The sequence below is a fragment of the Spodoptera frugiperda genome, chromosome 15, assembly GCF_023101765.2.
Source record: "Spodoptera frugiperda isolate SF20-4 chromosome 15, AGI-APGP_CSIRO_Sfru_2.0, whole genome shotgun sequence".
NCBI classification, from domain to species: Eukaryota; Metazoa; Arthropoda; class Insecta; order Lepidoptera; family Noctuidae; genus Spodoptera; species Spodoptera frugiperda.
In genome coordinates, this window is record NC_064226.1 from 13,053,812 (window position 1) to 13,075,317 (window position 21,506).

The window sequence follows — 21,506 nt, forward strand, 5'->3', positions numbered from 1 at the left end:
TCAATAAAATTTTGAAACTTATCGTAATGGTGGTGATTCTAGTAAACTACCGACTGATTGCATCTATTTTTATTTGTATTTTCTAATTAATTAGCATTAATCGTAATATTTAGTGTTGTGGCTGCGGCCATATGATGCTTTCTTATGTCGGGTATAGCTAAAACGCCAGTTTTGGCCGAGGAGGGTGGTAACAATCAGACTAGAAAACGTTCTCTCCAGACCAGCGAACAGTGCAATAATAAAAGAACAAAATCCGACGAAATGAGTGCCAATGAGAAGAAATCTAATTTTTCAATGTTGACTCCAAACTCTAATGGAAGCATTAAGATGACGTCGTCATCTATGAACAAGCCTGGTGCAGCGACGAAGAAATTGGTTATAAAGAATTTCAAAAGTGTGTTTACGCTATTATCATACTCGTCATGATTATAACCTATTTGACATTTACGGAGGCTAATGGCTGGACGTTGTTTTTAGGTAAGCCGAACCTTCCAGAAAATTACCAAGAGACAACATGGAGCAAGTTGCGGGAGGCTGTGATCGCCATCCAGACGTCCAAGGCGATCGCGTACTCGCTGGAGGAGCTGTACCAGGCGGTGGAGAACATGTGTAGTCACAAGGTGAAGTACCTACTCTAACATACATAGCACTTTCCTTCAAGTTCACTGCCAAGAACAGCATTACACACAATATTATGTCACTTTTGGCAGTACACTATGCCATAAACAACTATTGTAGGCATCTCTGAGCACCAATACCAACGTAAATTGATAATTTTACATGATAACAAAGTTATCAAGACGTTATCAATGTTGTAGAACATCTTAATTTCATTTATTAATTGCATGCTTTTATTGCAATATTTGGAATGAAACATCAAATTTTTATTAAAATATATGCTAATAAGTTTATTCGAAATAATGCAAGTTGAAATATTTTGCCAGTTATGTCATTAGAAACATATGGACAGCAAAAGATATGATCGAAATAACTTAAAGTTATCTCATTAGTATTTTGAATAGTCAAAAACTCATATGGGACTAAATATATACAAATGCAAATGCATTGCATGACCCTGGACTTGATCTACAAGACATTTATTAATAACTAGCAAACCCGGTGAACTCCGTTTCGCCATCAATGATTTTCCCTGTTTTCCTGCTATCCTCTTGAATTTTTCCTGAATTTTCTTTGCTATAAACCTCACGGAGCCCGAGACCTTCCCAACGAATGCAAAACCGTGGAAATCGGTTCGTGCGTTCTGAAGTTATAGCGTCAGGAAGGAAAACCCGACTTATTTTTATATAATAGATAAGTCTGTTCATAGTCAAGTCCAAAATTATACTTGAAATATATTATTTTCACCAATTTTATTCAAGAAATGTTAATTAAAAATTAAATAAATTAATATTTAATTTATATTTCATGTTCACTAAATAGAAAAGAATTTCTTAATCTGATGTAAAATTACTATGAAAAATTCTCTGCTTACATCACTGGTGAGATTTATTAGAATCACATAGCCTGTATAAACATTTGTCCTATTCTATAGTTATTTCATAATATTATTCTATTTCTCAAAAACTAACTGTGACAATTCACTTTTATCTTATCCTGCTTTCTTTAACCATATAATTATCTCCCCATACTGCATATAAGCTACTCAACAGTCACATCACATGTGGCATACTTTCTTTGGACATGTAAAAATGTTAAACATTTAGGTATTTAAAATTGATCGTGAGTTTTTTTGTAAATTCGTGCAATCATGTGTGTAAATCCTAAGAGAACATTATGCTGGACTTGCATTCGCATTTTATGCAGTAATGAACTGCATGCCAGATATATTCTAAAACGATGACCATAATGGTCAAGTAGCAGCATCTTCTAAATTTTTGATGAATGTATAATCTGCATTCTCATACCACCTGCGGCTTAGGGATTATAATAAATCTCTGTCTTATTTTGGATACCTTTATTTAACAACCTTCAAAGATGTCTTCTTGTTAATGATGATAAAAATACTTATGTTTACTACATCCCTAGTTCTTTCACAAATTCATATTTATTACAATGGGAATTGAAAATTTATTTATCCATGTCTTAACTAAAAGCTATTTAAAGTGATAATATAGCACTTAAATTAACCTTTCACTTGTCCTGTCTGGTTTCAGTTCTAGGTTGTTGAAAACCAAAAAGTCATTAAATGTCAACTATCTTAACTTAAGGGTTCCTAAAAATTTTGAGAGTTGCCTAAAATTGGTTTAAAACAGTTTCAGACTAATAAGATAATCATAAACTCTATTATAATCATCATCAGCCCATTTCCATCAACTGCAAACATTAACTCTCTACTTATTCCAAGCAGATGGCATCACAGCTGTATGTGAATCTAACGAACCTGGTGGAGGCGCACGTGAAGGCCAATATTGAGCAGTTCCTGTCTGAAAGCATGGACCGGCAGGTGTTCCTCAAGCGTATGGACGACTGCTGGCGCGCGCACTGCCGCCAGATGATCATGATCAGAAGCATCTTCCTGTATCTAGACCGCACATATGTTCTACAAAACCCTAGTATACATTCTATATGGTAAGTCTTTTTAAAACTAAATGTAATTATTCTTTTGGGAAATAAAATTTAGTTAAAATTTTAAACCATACATTTATGGAATGAAATGAAATGAGAAATGACATCATTAATAGATAGGTACCTAATAACTGTAGCACAGCAACAATGTTATGTCATACATGACACTAAATCTATAATTATAAGAATTGTTTTGAATATTCTTCAGAATATATATAATTTTTTAACATTCTGATGTTATGAAAGCATAACATGATCATACATGATCTTCATCCATTAACCCTTGGCATGCTGGAATGCAGATCCATGCGAGACACAATGTGTTTTCTATTGTGTATACTAGTATCTTCTTATATGCCTAGGCATATAAGAGGTTAAGTTAAATGAATCAGAATCTAAAATATCTTGCTAAAACTATTAATATTAATATAACTGAACAGCCATGCTATAGAGGCCTGTGATCTTCAAGCTACTTTTGAAGATACCTCCGTTACTTAGTATTGGACATTTCGATTGAATATTGAATGTTATAAAGTTTGTATTAGAATTAAAGAATTAATTATTAACAATTACATGTAAATTTTTTTTTCAGGGACATGGGTTTGGATTTGTTCCGGCACCACATAGCAATGAATACTTTGGTTCAGACCAGGACTGTGGACGGTCTACTTACTTTGATTGAGAGGGAGCGCGGTGGTGATGCCGTAGACATATCCTTGCTCAAGAGTCTGCTGCGAATGCTCTCAGACTTGCAAATATATCAGGATGCTTTTGAACACAAGTGAGTTTTTTTTTTAATTATTTTCTAATACATATTTGTAATAGTTTTTGTTACACACAAAGTACCATTGGTACCCTTAGTACGAGTTTGCATTACGTTGAACAAAAACGAATCGAGAGCGCGTTCGAATCGCCAGTTTGATTGGTTAATTCATTGACCGGCCTGAATAAACCAACCAATCAGAGCGCCGAACGTGCTCTCGTTTCAATTTCGTTAAACGTAAAACAAAGTAAACTCGGTCTAGACCCCCTGTTTTATCCACTTTTTCGTGTTGAATTGTGGAGCGGGTAAAGAGTTCTCAAAATGTTAAGTTTTAAAATTCCCAATTATATCACATTATCTATAGGAATAATAATACCTCCTGTTATAATAATATTCATAATTTACAAAAAAAATTGCATTTCAAAGTCTAATAAACCTCTGCTTACTCCTTTAGTAATTAAAAGGCGTGATGTATGTATTATTACATATTTTCAATTTAAAAACGTAATATGTTAATTATGGACAAGTATCTCGGTCATGCATGTGAATTCGCGATGAGTGGATTATTATAGAGCATTTTAATATAAGTAAGCAGTATGACTCAGATGAACGAATACAGTTATTATCATCAAAGTATGTCATATCAATTTAAACTGGCACTTTTTACTTCCTTGTAATCTTACACTTAAAATTATCTCAGACTTTGTCCTGCCTAAATATGACTACCTATAGTTGTTTAGACGCATTTGCTACATACTTTGATGATAATAATTGTATTCTTTCATCTGAGTTAATCTGAGTCATACTGCTTACTTATATTAAAATGCTCTATAATAATCCACTTGAATTTAATTATACTAAGGGCCTGTTTCGCAATATCTGGATAGCCGCTATGCACCAGATAAATTTGAACTATGAACATAATTTGCGTGAACTACCTGTCACATTGGTTTGTCGGTTACTTAAATGTAGGTGGTCAAACGGGCGCAGGATGCGGAAAACATTCATATATAATGATATATAATATAGTATATAGTCATTATCATGAATATGTAATAATCTACCTGTATTAAACCTGAGTATTCTTTTACTTCTTGTCAACCTACTTGTTACTAAAGAAGCGAGCGGTATTCCTATTCATTAATTAAATTATTATCCTAACGATTTTAATATTTATATGTTGTGGTAACCGATGTCACGTGGTATTTGGATTATAGGGGGTCTATTCATGAACGCTCACGAGACTACGTCACAGTATCCAATCGACAACCCCACCCCATCGCCGCGTGATTAGCTCTGCACGTGGAAAGAATTCAATTAAAACAAAACCTATTCTAAATATTGATAAGGTTCAAAGTTACTTCGATTTGGGTTTTCGACAAATTTTTCCCCCTATTTCTTTCTTTATTGGTTTTTTATTGTACGATTTCTAATAATAGAATGTTTAAAAGTAATTATGAATTAAAACCTTGACTTTACATAGCCTCCCGCCTTCCACGCATCACGTTGTTTTATTTACAGACTACCTACTTACACGCGGTTTCACCCGCTCTGCTTGGCTCCTATTGGTCATAGCGTGATGTTTTATAGCCTATAGCCTTCCTCGATAAATGCACTATTCAACACAATAAGAATTATTCAAATCGGACCAGTAGTTCTGGAGATTAGCGCGTTCAAACAAACAAACTCTTCAGCTTTATAATATTAAGAAGTATAGCTTTCCAATTATGGAATGTTTAAAAGTAATTATGAATTAAAACATTGACTTTACAAAGCCTCCCACCTTCCACACATCACGTTGTTTTATTTACAGATACTAGTAGTCACTAGTTACACAAATATGTACCACGTGACCCGACAAACGTTGATCTCTTAATTTTTATTGTGTGTTTACCAGGTTCCTACAAGCGACGGAGCGACTGTACGCTGCCGAGGGGCAGCGTCTGATGCGAGAGCTGGCGGTACCACAGTACCTCGCACATGTCGAGAAGCGACTGCGAGAGGAGAATGAGAGGCTACTGCACTACCTAGACCCCTCCACTAAGTAAGTTTTCAAAACCTTTAAGAAAACAGCGTACTCCGTTATGTAAGGCTGGCAATGTACTTATGACACTTATGGTGTGTCCATGGGTGGTCCTGATCGCTTACCATCAGGTGATCTGGTTTACCCTTATTCCATAAAAAGTTTAATTAGTAATTAGCTTCTTCAATGTAATAAGTTAGTGTTAGAGCAATAGTGGTCTTGAAAGTTTTGGTGGCATGTGTTAAGTGACTATCCCTGATCGAAAACTAGCTGAAGTTAGTTCAAAGAGCTGATATGTATGAGCTTAGTTCAAAGTTTTATTTATGAAGTAATACACTTTTTTAACTCAATAACCACTGAGAAATTATTAATTCATTCTAAGATTTTCAGATTTCTCCAGATACTTGGTTCAAGATTTTTCTAATGTAATTTTATATTTGTTCTGTGTAGATGGCAATTAATTCACACGATAGAGCGGCAGTTGCTGAGCGAACACCTGACGGGTATCCTGGGCAAAGGCCTGGAGTCCCTCATGGACGGGCCGCGACTGGCCGACCTCACCACTCTCTACACACTCTTCAGTAGAGTCAAGGATGGGCTCACGGAGCTGTGTAACCACTTCAATGCTTATATCAAGGTAACTTGGTCCCATTAAAATAGTCTTTATGACCGATCACGACCAATCGTAGTGTAGGGACACAAATGCTGACTATACTAATTGCGTTGAGTATGTTAGTTAGAGAGCCAGTCAGTCAGTCGCTTGTAACACCGAACCGTAGGAGCACGTAGGAAATATATCTACTGTGTTTCGTGTATTACCATCTTATTTATTCAATCTCGATTCATTGACCCTGAACTTAATATATAACAGTAATTAGTGGTGTGGTGTATAGGATACTAAGACTATATAGTGATATACAAGAGCACTTACAGTAGTCACTGGAGTGCTTTTGTTTGTTTTCTTTCTAATCTTTCTTTTTATGGCAATGGTGTCTTTCTTTTCGAAATCGACTGGTTCGCCACTGAGCCTCATATAGGTACATTGAATTTATTGTATGCTCTCACATGAAGCAACTGCTAATCATGAAAACTGAAGTGCTTTTGTTTGTTCACTTATTTTAGGAAAAAGGATTATTGATTGAATTTTTTTTTAAGTTATATTGTCAACTCATCAAGAAACGCTCTAAAACTACACTTATGATCAATAGCAGCCGAACAGCGGGTACGCAAGTATCATAATATAACACTATTTTTATTTATTCCAGAAAAAAGGTCGTACGATAGTAATAGAGCCGGAGCGCGACAAGACGATGGTGGCGGAGTTGTTGGAGTTCAAGGAGCAGCTCGACCACGTGGTCAACACCTGCTTCCAGCGCAACGACAAGTTCCTCTACTCCATGAGGGAAGCCTTCGAGTACTTCATCAACCAGAGACAGAACAAACCCGCTGAACTTATAGGTAACTACACATTATAACATTTCTAATAGCTATTATTAGAACTTATGACGGGATATTTACCATGTTTATACATTTTCGTAAGTTTCCGATATTTCGGCACTGTTGCAAGCGCCATGATCACGGATTAACTGGAGTAAATGCGGGTGGGTGTTTACGAGCAGACAAATCGGTCTACCGACAGTGCCGAAATATCGGAAACTCACGAAAATGTATAAACATGGTAAATATCCCGTCATAAGTTCTAATAATAGTGTTAGTGACCATGTCAGTTTAAAAACTTCTAATAGCTAACTAACTAACTAACGGTTGGCGCGGTGGCTGGGTAACCGACTGCCGCGCAACGTGTAGCGGGTTAGATTCCCGCACGCAGCAACTCGTTGTGTGATCCACAAATTATTGTTTCGGGTTTGGGTGTCATGTGTAGGTGAATTTGTATGTTTGTAAACGCACTCACGACACACGAGAAAATCCTAGTCGTCGGTAGTCATCCCCTATTACATGGGACTAACGCAAATGGTGAAAAATGGGTGTATATTGTATTGCGGCATTACGTGCCGTAATGTGCACCCCTGCCTACCCCTTCGGGGATAAAAGGCGTGACGTTGCTAACGTTGTAATAGTTAACTTAAGGTGGCTCTAGTCGTTCTTTTTCCCATACTAATTTGGGGGTGGTTTTCCATCACTGTTTGGCATCGTACATACTAAATTAAACATGATATCGTTTGACTCATCAATAACTTTGTCGGTACAGTTTTAGATTTGTAAAATAATAAACCATAATATAAATTATAACTTACACTTACTTATACGTTTTACGAGTTAACTCGACTAGTTTCAAGACACGCTACGAGCTTATAATCATGACTTGCATTGCTAGAGAAAAATTGCACATTGTTGTTTCTATATAATTAATTGAACTAGTGGTCGCCTAGTGGCCGAAATTCGACCATATACGATTTAATTTACAATACCACTTAACATACGTTCAAGGATCATTTTTATTTAACTCAAACTCAAACAAACTCTTTTATAAAACTCTATTCATATAAGACGTGAGAATATCTTCGCAATGTCTGTCAATTTTGACGTTTTGTCAAATACGATCAGATACTATGCATGTGTGTGTAATGTTTTATTTATTGATTTAATGTACTTTATAAGCATTAGTATTGAAAAATATTAGCGTTCTGCACTTCTCCTACACATAAACTATAAGTGTACCAAATTTTATGCACCTACGTCCGCCCAATTTTCGTAAAAATGAATATAAAGTTTTTGCATCACGTATTAATATATAGATTTAAGTATCATTGTTTAGAAACTTCATATTCAATTATTGGGGTAGGCAAATTGTGATTAAGCTAGTTACTAGCTAGTAACATACAAAAAAAAAATACCCCACATAATTCTTTAAATAGCTTTAATACATTCAAATATATCATGTATTTTTAAATTTCCAGCCAAATTCGTGGACGTGAAACTAAGGGCAGGCAACAAGGAGGCGACGGAGGAGGAGTTAGAACGACTACTGGACAAGATCATGGTTCTGTTCCGGTTCATACACGGCAAGGACGTTTTCGAGGCATTCTATAAGAAGGTATATCTACTTTATTAACACCAGAACTTTAGTTACTACAAATTGTCTATGGGCTCCGGAGCAGGGGGCCTACTCCGGTTCTCTAATCCGAAGTTTCGTTTAATCTTCGGCTTCGGCGTAGGTTTTATTAATTCACTAATAGAATTACTTGAAATAACGTTTTATTTTTAATTTCATATTAAAATCTATTTATTAATTTTCATTTCATTTGTTCATTTTTGTTCACGAAAGTTCGCAATAAATAGAATTGTAGTATGCAATCTGCGAAGTTTTTTTGTTCGTTCGTTGAATTAGAGTAGGTCCCCAGGTCTTTCAAGAGGACTCGGTGCCCCTTACAGGTGTTGAGGGTGGCTTTAGTAAGGTGAAAATCCCACACTAGGCTTTTGTCCCCAAAAAGCTAGGCGCCTTTTGAAGGATTCATAAAAAAAATCTCTTTAATTGAATCTAGACCTAAATGTAAATGTTTTAGGTTAATAATGTATTGTTTTAATTTTTACTCATGATTATTATTTTATTCCCAGGATCTCGCCAAAAGATTGTTGGTCGGTAAGTCGGCGTCAGTGGATGCTGAGAAGTCAATGCTGAGTAAATTGAAGCAGGAGTGCGGAGGAGGATTCACGTGCAAACTGGAGGGCATGTTCAAAGACATGGAGCTCTCCAAGGACATCAATATTACTTATAAACAAGTTAGTATATATTTTATAATTTTCGTGAAAACGTAAGAAGTGAAACAGGGTTATTCATGTAACGTAAAACATGTAAACACTTGACGGTGTCTGACTGAATTCGAACCATACACAAGCTCAAGTCTCACAATGTAACTCGAAACTTGTCGGGCATCCTCTAGTAGTTCTACGTTGGTAAGCCAATAATTACACAGGCTTTATAATACTTCATAACTGAAATAAATGACTAAGAATAAAGTGTTACGGTGAGGTAGAGAGGTGAGAAGTCTTAAACTACATATTGTCCGTCAGCACTTGGCGGCGACGTCGGAGGGCGGTGGACTAGAGCTGAGCGTGTACATCCTGACGATGGGGTTCTGGCCCACGTACGGCGCCGTGGACGTGCGCCTGCCCGCCAGCCTCACGCGCCAGCAGGACCACTTCTCCAAGTTCTACCTCGCCAAGCACTCCGGACGCAAGCTGCAGTGGCAGCCCACGCTCGGACACTGCGTACTGCGGGCGCACTTCGCACAGGTAAACTATTTACTCCGCACTGGTACACTATATACTCCGCACAGGTACACTATATACTCCGCACAGGTACACTATATACTCCGCACAGGTACACTATACACTCCGCACAGGTACACTATACACTCCGCACAGGTACACTATACACTCCGCACAGGTACACTATACACTCCGCACAGGTACACTATATACTCCGCACAGGTACACTATATACTCCGCACAGGTACACTATACACTCCGCACAGGTACACTATACACTCCGCACAGGTACACTATATACTCCGCACAGGTACACTATATACTCCGCACAGGTACACTATATACTCCGCACAGGTACACTATACACTCCGCACAGGTACACTATACACTATACCTACACCTCTACCATACCTTCAGCGATAAATATGACATCCTTCACGACATTCTATTATTAGCACTGGAAAATAGAATACGAGAAAAACAGATTGCTTCGACACGACCCGCATATAACCGTGTTGCGTTGTACAAGTAAAATAATTGCAAAATAAGAACATTTAATTGACTCATGAATTGAACTGTTCCAGGGTAACAAAGAGCTACAGGTGTCGCTGTTCCAAGCGCTCTGCCTGCTCCTCTTCAACGATGGTGACAACCTCTCCTTCGAGGATATCAAAGCTGCAACAAATATTGAGGTAAGGACTTAAACCAATTAAATGTTAACACACTCGATCTGGAGCTGCGGACTACCTAGCAGGTTTATATAATACCGGGGCTTCGGCTCGAAAAGCAGGAGAAGGAACGGGGTGGTTTTTAGTCAGTAAGAGTCTGACAACCCCTCTCGCCTCGCCCAAGGCGGGAGAAGTCATTGGATGATTGTCCCCCCTAAAAAAAAAAAAAATTACCACCGCGGATAACTCGCTATTTAACTAATTTGATTGGCATTACTTGATGACTGCTATTCCTAGTCTATTTTAGTCAAGTTTTGTTTCCAAATGTTGTATTCTAGAACTAAGTGCGCACATTACAAGACTTTAAAAGACTCTGGACTTCTGAACTTTGAACTTTAAAAGAGACAATGACCTCTGAGTTTGTTTCGGCATTACATCTCAGAGTAGTTCGTTGCGAAATGTCGACCTCATCTAGATATTTTTTTATAGAATAATTTTTGACTTGTCATCGTGCTCTTTTGTAGCCTATTTACAGAAAATAAATTCATTTAATTATTTTGTAGAATGTCTAGCGTTGGTAATAGTGAGTACAGTAAGAATATTGCGTGGTACAGGAGGGCGAGCTGCGCCGTACGCTGCAGTCGCTGGCGTGCGGCAAGGCGCGCGTGCTGAGCAAGGCGCCGCGCGGACGGGAGGTGCACGACTCCGACCACTTCTCCTTCAACGCAGACTTCACCAACAAACTCTTCCGCATCAAGATCAACCAGATACAGATGAAGGAGACTGTATGTACCACTACTTTTCTTCTATTTCTACCTTAAAACACCGTTAATATTGCCGTAAAATAGTATATTTCTAGTAGTTCCTATTATATTTCTACACTGCGAACCTTCACGGCCTCCGCGGCACTAAGAAAAAACCTATCGGCATTCTGAATACATAATTATGTAAATCCATTTGTTGAATCACGTAGATATTTAATTGTCTTTTTATAGTTGAATTTGACCCAAATAAAAGTTATACCTTTAGTATATTATGAAAATTATCCTGGTAATACAAGAAGCACAGAAAAATAATCATTAGAGAGCCACTGTTCAACACGATCTCCCCTTGGAAATGAAGATTATACCACAATTCCCAGGCTTGGCAAACAACTAGACAGATAGCCTAAAAACAAACATTTAAAATAAATAATAATAATTTCAGAGCGAAGAACAGAAAGCGACAGAAGAGCGTGTGTTCCAAGACAGACAGTACCAGATCGACGCCGCCATCGTCCGCGTCATGAAGATGCGCAAGGCGCTCTCGCACAACCTGCTCATATCCGAACTCTACAACCAACTCAAGTTCCCCGTCAAGGTAACTGCAGCAATCTTCTTTATACTCATCACGAGCTATTGAGTGTTCTATTTAAAGTCGTTGGTACAATTGGTATATTTATTCAATAAAGAATTTGAATTGGACATCAGTTAGATAAGGATCTTATGCTACTTTACTCCCTTCTGGTGAGTAAAAACTAACGATAGACCTCATTAAACTTTACGATCAGATTTCTTAGGTAAAAAAATATCATAGATTAAGATAGAACTAAGATATTTATAATGATTATATTTTTATCCAGCCTGCGGACCTGAAGAAACGTATAGAATCGCTGATCGACCGCGACTACATGGAGCGCGACAAGGACAACCCGAACCAGTACAACTACGTGGCGTAATATCCGGCCCGCCGCGGCCGCGCTGCGTCGCCGCCCCGCCCTCGCTACTTCGTCACCATCACACTGCGACACCGCCTCTCCACTCTACTCCAATAAATGTCTCATCTCTATACCATGTTTCAACAAGATGTACTTACAACTCACTTAAATTTATGGTATTTCTAAATGTGCCACATATTTTAAGATCTCGTACTAGCCTCGTACGTCTCATACAATTTCAATTCATATTCAGGTAGACTGAAACGGCGAAGCGTTCTGCTTACATTTTTCAGGTACATAATTTTGATGTACCAAAATATCTATCTTGATTGTGCTGTTCTACTTATTCATTTAAAATGTGTCAGGTTCCTTATCTAGCTATTAATTTTCTTTTAACTTTACATACTATATGGCCCGTTTAGAAACATCTACAGTTATCTATCTTCAGGGTATAAATGCAGAAGTATGAAGGTGAAACATAAATGAGTCGTGTATGTGTGTCGTGGTGGCAATGCCTCATGAAGTCTCGCCGAGCCGTGCAAGCCTGTACAGACCGCGATCCATGCGTTCAATGCGTTAGTAGTCTACAGCTTACACAAACTCCGCCGATGTACATTTCTTTCGCTACTCTACGTCGTTACAGTGTACAAGTTAAGTGAGATGGGTAAAATACACATACGTTCTACTATTGATAGATGTATGTGAAATATATTGTTCTTACAATTGAAACAGAGTGAAAAACTGCCATTAGAATATTTAATCAGTTATATCCATAATTTTTGATAACTATTCATAAATAAATAATAGTTACCCATCTTGAGCTTAGCTTGGGAATCAATGTTCTCGTATACAGTGTCTTAGTATTAAAGTTGACGGAAGATTCCGTGGCTATACTATCGTCTTTTATCCCTAGTAGTCCCCATAGTACTAATACCGTAACAATGGAAATTATAATTTGGTTTACTGAGTCAATGTTCACTAACTAATTCAGTAGAATTAAAAAGACTTCTAGAATGGCCGACTATATATCTGATAGCTCGTAAGTTACAGCTTTCCGGTGAAATTTTCTACACTCAAAGCTAGTGATTACGTAATAAGTACTACAGAAGTTATATTCTAAAATAGTGTGTCTTTGAGTGTTGAAAAACTGTCCTGTCCCACGAGCCAATAGCCGCAACAAAGATCTATAAAGCTCTGGGTCCGACTCGTGCGCTAAATAATATAAATAATTATATAATAATTACACCTTAGAGATATAAAGTGTGATATTAGAGAATCGAGTACCCTCCGCTTGAAACGGACCAGTTATGATTTCATTATATAATTTTATTTATCAGATTTACTTTTTCTGCATACATAGAAGGTAAGTGCATTGTGCACAGCGCTGATGTTTTGAACAACATCAACATTGATAATATCTATGATTTCACTTCAGTTAACAAGTTGTCAGCTTCGTTGCGTTTTTAGATTTACTTTTTACATTTAATTACTGATTAGATTTGAACTTAATAGCATAAGATACTGACTTTACGACAACCCGTCCTGGTTGTCGCGTTACAACGAAGCTGGCAAAGTGTCCGAGATGTACGGCCGCCATATTGCCGACGGCTGGGCTTCGTGTCGAGTTATCCAGTTTGTGTTTGTTCCCGCGTGTCTGTTTCGGGAGGGATCACTAATTAAACTATTTATAATTTTCCGTCATTGTTTTATTTATCCTTTATCGTGTATTTACAAGTGGCCAAGAAATTCTGTGATGAAAGTTTACAGATTTAAAAAGTTGTGCAGGACTTTACTTTCAAATATCTCTATAGGTCGTTTGTCATAGCAAATTTCTTTTAGTTTCTAAACTTCACAGTAAAATTGATGCAATAATCAGAAACTAAACAACCCGTATTAAAATTAGTAATTTCGCTATCTAATACTGAAGAAAATATCCCAACAAGTTACACTATAAATAATTTATTTAACATTTACAATATGTACAGTACAACGTATTCACACACAACTACATTCGAATTATAATTTCATATAGGAAGACACTTCAACAGTAAATGCGAAAACATGTCCTGCATTGATGTTATTTACTACAAATTCCTAACTTCAATTCAAATGATTTTGTAAAGTATTACAGATCAGATTTCAGTCCATTTGTTAGCATAACATGAACTTTATTCATAAATTCACGCCGATTTTGAAAAAGATAGGCAGTGGCAGTACCCATTGTTCCCTTTTATTTTAGAGTACTACCAAGTAATAAAAACTTAATGTTGCAAGTTATTAAAATCTACACGAATCGATAAGCGGCCATAGAAGTGAAACTTATTACGTTAACATTTATCACAGTGATGTATTTTTTAACGAAAAATAGAACAAAGAAAAGATTATATTGTATATTGCGCCTAAAGTAAGGAACTTTTGGATAACGCTAGAAAGAAGATACATAATATCCCACTGAGAATGAAGCATAATTAATTCAATTCTATCTATATGTACGTGTACGATAATTTTTATCTATTTATACGATTTTCAACTATAAATGCTTGTCTTACAAGACATATTTGTCTAACACCCTTCTCGGAAGGGAACGGCCACCTCAATTACAATTTATAGGCAAATGATATGAAGTAATTCAATTTTCATGTAGATTGTGAAGCATATAGGTGTAATGTAGATCATTTGTTTATAACTTTGAGTACTGTGTCTAAATGGTCCTTGTGGTAGTCGAGTTCTTCCGCAAGAGCGTTCGCTAGCGTGGTCGGCGTCACTTCCTCTTGTAAATAGTCGCGGAGTAAAATCTGTGTAAGGAAATTGTGAATAAGTAAAGTGCATATGGAAGTAAATAGAGCTCTGTGTTCGTCAAAAATAAAATTGTAGAGCTAGTATTTACCCGACTGCGCCAGAAGGAGGGTTATGTTTTTTCTGTGTAAATGTTTATTTTCTTAGTAGCTTTAATGTTTGGCATTCCTATTGATAATAGATGCACACAGTAACGGTACGGCATTTATGAGTTTGGGAAAGCCGCCCGCTTACAAACCGCCGTTGGGTTTTTGTATTAACTTGACAATGTATTTGACTCATTCACTAATGTTTATAAAGGTAACTTTAGAACGGCAGTCATTTAACTACCTACTCATTTTCCTTGTTCAACGTACCTTAGGTGGCACAGCGCCCCCGTGTCGTAACAATCCGTGTCTGAGATTGTCTCCAGCTGTCCTGGACAGCGGTTCGTCCTTGAAATACTTGTGCCACACGCTCCACGCGATGCCGCGCGAGATCAGGTATGAATAGTACTTCGCTCCGTACCCTATTAGGTGGCTGAACCTATGTTGCCATGCCTGGGAAAATAATAAAGATAATGATGTGCTAGAATAGTATGTTTAGTAATAGTTAATAGAAACGGGGACAGGGTGCTTGCTACGGTGCGTCGCGTTCCGCGCGCGCCTTAAAGAGCCATCAGACCACCACAGATGGGGCCCAGTAGGGCTGATGCCTGATCCGGAGCTGCGGACTACCTAGCGGGTTTACCGGGGCTCCGGCTCGACAAGCAGGAGTAGGAACGGGGTGGTTTTTAGTCAGTAAGAGTCTGACACTCCCTCTCGCCTCGCCCAGGGTGGGAGAAGTAATAGGACGATTTTCCCCCATCAAAAAAAAAATAGTGCTCTTAATGGCTAGTCTGAATAGCCTAGTTATTTGTACCTCTACCATAAGTTTGAAGCAATAATATTTGTCGATAGTTGCTAGCGACGACGTAAATTTTTTGTATGACAAATAGTTCCACAGGTGACCGGTAGAGGCGTTATAAAATTTACGTCGTCGCTAGCGACTATCAAGAAATACGATTGCTTCAAACTCATGGTAGAGGTACAGTAGATTTGACTTTCTATTGTAAAGTACAATTTTGGCACATTTTGAATAGATTTTGCACTTACATGAAGAATTCCAAACTCACGATTATTTTTAGTGATTCCCAAGATATTTATCTACGTTTATAATCTATATATTTATATGTGTATAAGGATAAACTCACAGTATTTTCAACGTAAGGCAGTCCATAATATTGTTTCTGTACTTTCTGTAAAACTTCCGTTGTCCTGCCACGAGATGATGCTTCAGGCCCATGGTAATGCTGGTCTAATGCCGAGTAGAACACCTGGACAAATGAAAATTATCACTATAATAAAGTAATTAAAGTCTAATTTTATTTATTCAGGTATTAAGACCACGCTGACATAGTGTCAAACGAAAATTATCATTATAATCATTTACTTAAGGTTTAATGTTGAAAGTAGGTTTTCTTAAATTACCTGTAGTTGCATTTCGCTCGCTCCAAATAAGTGTTTAGAAGCGCAGAGCCTGTTTAGCATGTCTTCGGGCATCGGTTCCCGCGTTTGGAAGTGGCGCGCGAAACGACGGATGACCTGTATACATTATACAGAATAAAATATATGTTTTAATGTCATTATAACAGAGGTGAACGGCTGAATCGATATTAAAAATGTAACTAAAAATCACGGTTTACTCGCGTACATTTATGGAGAAAATCTCTACTAGTTTCGAGTCACACAGGGATTCTTCATCATAAGCAGCATTCGAAGTCGCGGTGACGTCGCCCAGCCTACTCTGTTTTCTTCATTAGTGTACATGAGTAAACCGTGATTTTAGTGTTAATTTAGTATGTGTCACAACAGTTATTATAAAAAATAATAATGTATCTGTTGTGTTGGTTATTGTTTAGATAAGGTTTATAGGTATGAAAGAATATTTCGGTGAATGTGAAGATTATATTGTGCAGTGTGTTTCTACTATCTAGTAGATGGATAGTTATGTAACTCACATAAGTCTATTGTAGGCCACAATAGAGCTTAAAAATTGGTAACTAAGAAGGTCGACCTCTACCTTTGATAAGAACTCCATATTTATTATAACTTTATTTATTTTTTTGAATGGGAAAAATCATCCAATGACTTCTTCCACCTTGGGCGAGGCGAGAGGGAGTGTCAGTCTCTTACTGACTAAAAACTACCCCGTTCCTTCTCCTGCTTTTCGAGCCGGAGTCTCGGTAAACCCGCTAGGTAGTCCGCAGCTCCGGATATACTTATTATAATGTCAAAAATCGATTGAAATGTATAAGATTGAGATAGTGGTGTACCTGTGGGCTGCTGGCGAAGTACTCCATGAGCACGGAGGGCACCTCGGCCAGGTCGGTGGCGCAGCGCGTGCCGGCGACGTGCTGGTGGCGCGCGCGGCCCAGCATGGAGTGCAGCGCGTGGCCCACCTCGTGGAACAGGTTGTCCACGCCGCCCGCCGACAGCAGCGCCGGGCCCGACCGGTGGCCCCCCGACAGCGACAGCATCACCACCACGATGGGGTTCTGCCACACACAATATACTTATAACACACGCCAAACAGTCAAAGCTGGCGATATATAAAAAATACATCTCATATATGGGCTAAAGCTACATAATTGTTTCTGATGTCATATTCAAATACGTTTTATATGTAAAACCAAATATGTAACTAATATCTAAGAAAAATATAAACTTCAATAAAAAGTATTAGAAACAAACAATAACCGAGAGAAAACCTTATTTGAAAAAAATTTCAGCATGTATAACACACTGTATAAATCTTTAAAAACAAATAGCACACAAACCTGGTAGCTTCCATCGGGCAACAGCTTCCCACCCTGTATGGTGAAGTGGCAGTCCTGGTGTGGCTTCCCGGGCCGCTCGTACAGGTCGCAGTAGATGTAGCCGAGCAAGCCTTCCGTCTCGTGCACCACCGCCAGCTTGTACACATCCGGAGACCAGGATTCACCTGCGAAAACACAGTTTGTTAACCTCAGTGCCATTTTATCTATACTTTCGCCTAAGTACTATAATATAATATGCGACTCTAAAACCAACCAATTAAAAAATTAGTTCAGTAGTTTTTAAGTTCATCAAAACTCAACACGATAGACAAACAACGGAGAATCGTATTTTATATCTTATAATTAGTAAACAAATTGATAATTTACCTGGCAACATCTCCTCAGACTTCAAACTGATGCCGTACAACTCTTCACAGAGCATGTTCAGGCCTTCCATGCAACCGCCCAATGAGAAATAAGGACTGAAGTCCGAGTTGGCAACATTCAGGAGTTGTGTCTTCGCTTTATGCGTGAAGTACGGTGTGTCCCAGCACATTAACGAGTTCAAGTATGGAGTTTCCTGCATCTTCATTTGCAGCATAGCGTCGAAGTCCATCTTGGCCCTGTCGTACAGGTTGTCGGAGAGAATATCAAGGAACTGTCTGACGTTCGCTGCCGTCTCCATTGTACTCGCTTTTATTGCTCTGTGGAATAAAATATTGCATTGTAAATCAAATACACATGGAATTATGATTACGCTGCGTTAAACTTTCCTCTACCATCTCTTGTCTCATAGTCAATATTTATATCTTGATTGTTTTATCAAGTAAAATCGATTGTGTTTAAAGAAAAAAAGTTATACGAAGCGATCTAAATGAACAAATGGTATATGGGATAATTTGCCAAATGGAACGAAGTAAAATAATAATTTAATCTTTGTATATTTCCTCATCACAACATGACTATATAATTCGTACCTATCAGCATAGCTCTGGAAGCCGCATATAGTGGCCATCTCGTGCCTGGCATCGAGCGTGGTGGACAGTAGCTGGTGTTGCAGGTTGTCGGGCGCCAGGTACAGGCGGTAGGCGGCCTCGCGCGCCGCCGCCTCGCCGCACTCCGCGTACACTCCGCTCACTATTATGTCGTCACCTTCACTGCTGAAACTGGAGACCACAAATACCACTTTAATCTTGTATTTACTATAAAAATAAGGGATAGTCAATATGATTTTTCGTGTGGTCTAACTCACTACCAAAAAATGTGAAGCATAAATAACGAGACCAAAAGATTTAACTAGAAGTACACTTTTACACACATTAATATTATAAATATGAAAGTTTGTTTGTTTGGATATTTGCCTGTCAATCACGCTGAAACTACTGAATGGATTTTGATGAAATTGGTATGCAGAGAAGGTTTGAGCAGACTTGGGTGATAGGATACTTTTATCCCACGGAAACGCAGGCGAAGCCACTGTAAGAAGCTAGTGATGATATATTTTCGTTGTGATACAGAAAAATATAAGCTTCTACATATTTACTTACAATTGTCTAACATTAGAGGGAACAGCAGATCGTGGTACTCTTCTCGGTTTAGCGGCCCCCGCCATAAACCTCTGTCCGGTCTGAAGTATAAGGTCATTTAGAGCTACGACCCTGCGCCGTCGCTCCTCAGCCAACTGGATACCACTCTGCTCAAAGTCGAAGAGGAATAACTCGGCTAAATGCTGGTCCCCTGATGTTCCGCGCTTCACAGAGTCTCTTAAGGCTTCGTAAAGTCCTTTATGAGTGTTTAATCTAGACATTGAGAGAGGAAAATTAATTGAGTCATCCAAATAATAGAAAATTATTTTAAAAAATGACATGAATGACTTACTTCTCAACAACACCGCTAACACTAATACAAGCATCTTCAGCAGCACTCGCGAAATGGGACTGTGGGTGAGCTATCCTCACAAACTCTGCTAGGTCAGCCACCTTGCACAAGGTGTCTGACAGTTCATCGAAGATCTCCACCATGGGACGGGTTGGGTTCGAAGTGGCTTCCTCTATCAATCGGTCTGTGGCTGATATTGCCTGCTCTTTCATACTGAAGAAGCCTTCAAAACTAACTAATTCTGGCTTGTTGAAGAGTCCCTGGAAAGATTTGATAGTTTTAGGTACTGTAGACTGTCTATATGTGAGAAATCCACCATAATCATTAATGTAGGTGTGACAATATTGATCATACTCATACTCCCATAAATAAGTTATCTGTCCCGATTTTTGACACTGGGTAATAGACTAACATCCAAGAAAATGTGACTAACATCTTTATTTGTTCCAGAATACATAAACAATGTTTCTGGAGGTGAAGATACAAGACAAAATCACAATAAAACATTACATTCAAAATATTTGTTAATGCATAGTTTTTTTACCAACTGTAAACATCTGTCTGTATTCTTAGACTCTTGATTTATTTATATATAAATATGTAAGAAATCAACATGAGAACACACTTGAAATACTAACTGTTTCAAAATTTAGTTCCGACATATTTTTATGGGACACCTTAAAAACAAAACATCAATTAAGATCTTTATATCTAATAAAATAATGATAAAAAATTTAAAAAAAATTATCCTTCAAATCTAGTTAAGATTACTACTATTACTTTAAAATACGGACAAGGTGGAGCTTTTTCCTCGATTGTCCACATTCCACAGTTTTGTAATCCTGGCACCTGAACTATATTATTGCACTTGTAACACACAGTTAACCTTTAAAATTGAATACAGTAAAACTTTAAAATTGAATAAGGAAATATCAGCTAATATAGGAATGACTGAAAACATTTTGCTTGAGTTTAGAAGATAGTTTCAAAATAAATACTCCATACTTACAGTTCTTTCTCGCATTGAGTCAAAAATAGGTCTAGATGTTGGTCGAGTGTTGAAGGCAGTGGCCAACGGAGACCAGGTGCTTACACAGCGACTCAATTTCTTCCTGTGCCCCAGTCTTAAAGGCCAAGTGTTCTTTAAAAGCTTCATTTTCAAATGGTTTCTTGCTGTAAAAGAAAAACATATACTCTATGATGTGCTATTAGAGAAACACAGGCTCAAAAAGTATTATGATAATATTAAAAAATATATACTTTTAAATTCAAGATGTTTTTCAAGTTATATATTGTTAATTATAGAAACTATGTTAATTATAGGAAGTGTAGCTTATCATAAAGTGTTAATTAGAAAATATTCCATCAACTGATTAAACTAAGTTCATAATATACACATAATGTAGGTACATATGGGTTGTCTTATGATGTTTAAATTACAATTAATACAATATCGACTTGCCCTGTGATGATGAACCACTTTCACATGCGATAATGTATTGTATCGCGTGTAACTAAAGGCTATATTAGAAAGTACCACCGATAAATTTAACGGTACTTGTATTTCTTTCAGAAATTTATATACGTCTTTGTGATTCGCATAGTAATTAATATTTTGCACAATTGCCTTCCCTTTCGCAATAGCTAAATGTTATTTTTTATTTAAGCACGTATAGGTTGGTGATAGAATTACATACCGTATGTGCAGAATAAAAATGTTGTAAACAAACCAGTCACTGTAAACTTTTGTATAAACTATATTAACTGTGAATAAACACTTTTTAACTCAAAAATAACATTTTATTGTGATTTGTGACGAAAGTGATGAAACCCCTTTGAAAATTCTTTATTTTCAATTTTTCTGTCATTTGATAATCTTTAATCTTCTGTCTGTGGAATGTCATTTCATTCGATTACGTTATAGTCGATTTTTCATTTTAAAACTTAGTTAATGATTTAATTAAATGTAATTGTATTAAATATTATGTAGGCAACTTATTAGGCATATTAAAATAACTTAAAATAAATAA

At 37.4% G+C, this 21,506-nt stretch overlaps 2 protein-coding genes across 2 annotated transcripts; one reads left to right on the top strand and one right to left on the bottom strand.

Moving 5' to 3' along the window:
• Window positions 1-13,662, top strand: LOC118273587 (cullin-4A). The gene is made up of 14 exons (XM_050698519.1): window positions 1-394; window positions 478-620; window positions 2,369-2,589; window positions 3,179-3,367; window positions 5,247-5,393; window positions 5,823-6,009; window positions 6,638-6,830; window positions 8,291-8,427; window positions 8,949-9,113; window positions 9,405-9,626; window positions 10,187-10,294; window positions 10,885-11,055; window positions 11,477-11,629; window positions 11,892-13,662. Exons 1-14 carry the CDS (start codon window positions 145-147, stop codon window positions 11,985-11,987), a joined length of 2,382 nt encoding a protein of 793 aa, XP_050554476.1. The 5' UTR covers window positions 1-144; the 3' UTR covers window positions 11,988-13,662.
• Window positions 13,651-21,370, bottom strand: LOC118273612 (mitochondrial intermediate peptidase). Its single transcript, XM_035590669.2, has 12 exons — window positions 21,174-21,370; window positions 20,486-20,649; window positions 19,477-19,736; window positions 19,146-19,397; window positions 18,576-18,764; window positions 17,986-18,302; window positions 17,620-17,783; window positions 17,116-17,337; window positions 16,271-16,384; window positions 15,994-16,116; window positions 15,119-15,301; window positions 13,651-14,761 (listed from the first exon to the last, which is right to left on the bottom strand). Exons 2-12 carry the CDS (start codon window positions 20,630-20,632, stop codon window positions 14,639-14,641), a joined length of 2,094 nt encoding a protein of 697 aa, XP_035446562.2. The 5' UTR covers window positions 20,633-20,649; window positions 21,174-21,370; the 3' UTR covers window positions 13,651-14,638.
• Between the last annotated feature and the right edge of the window lie 136 nt (window positions 21,371-21,506).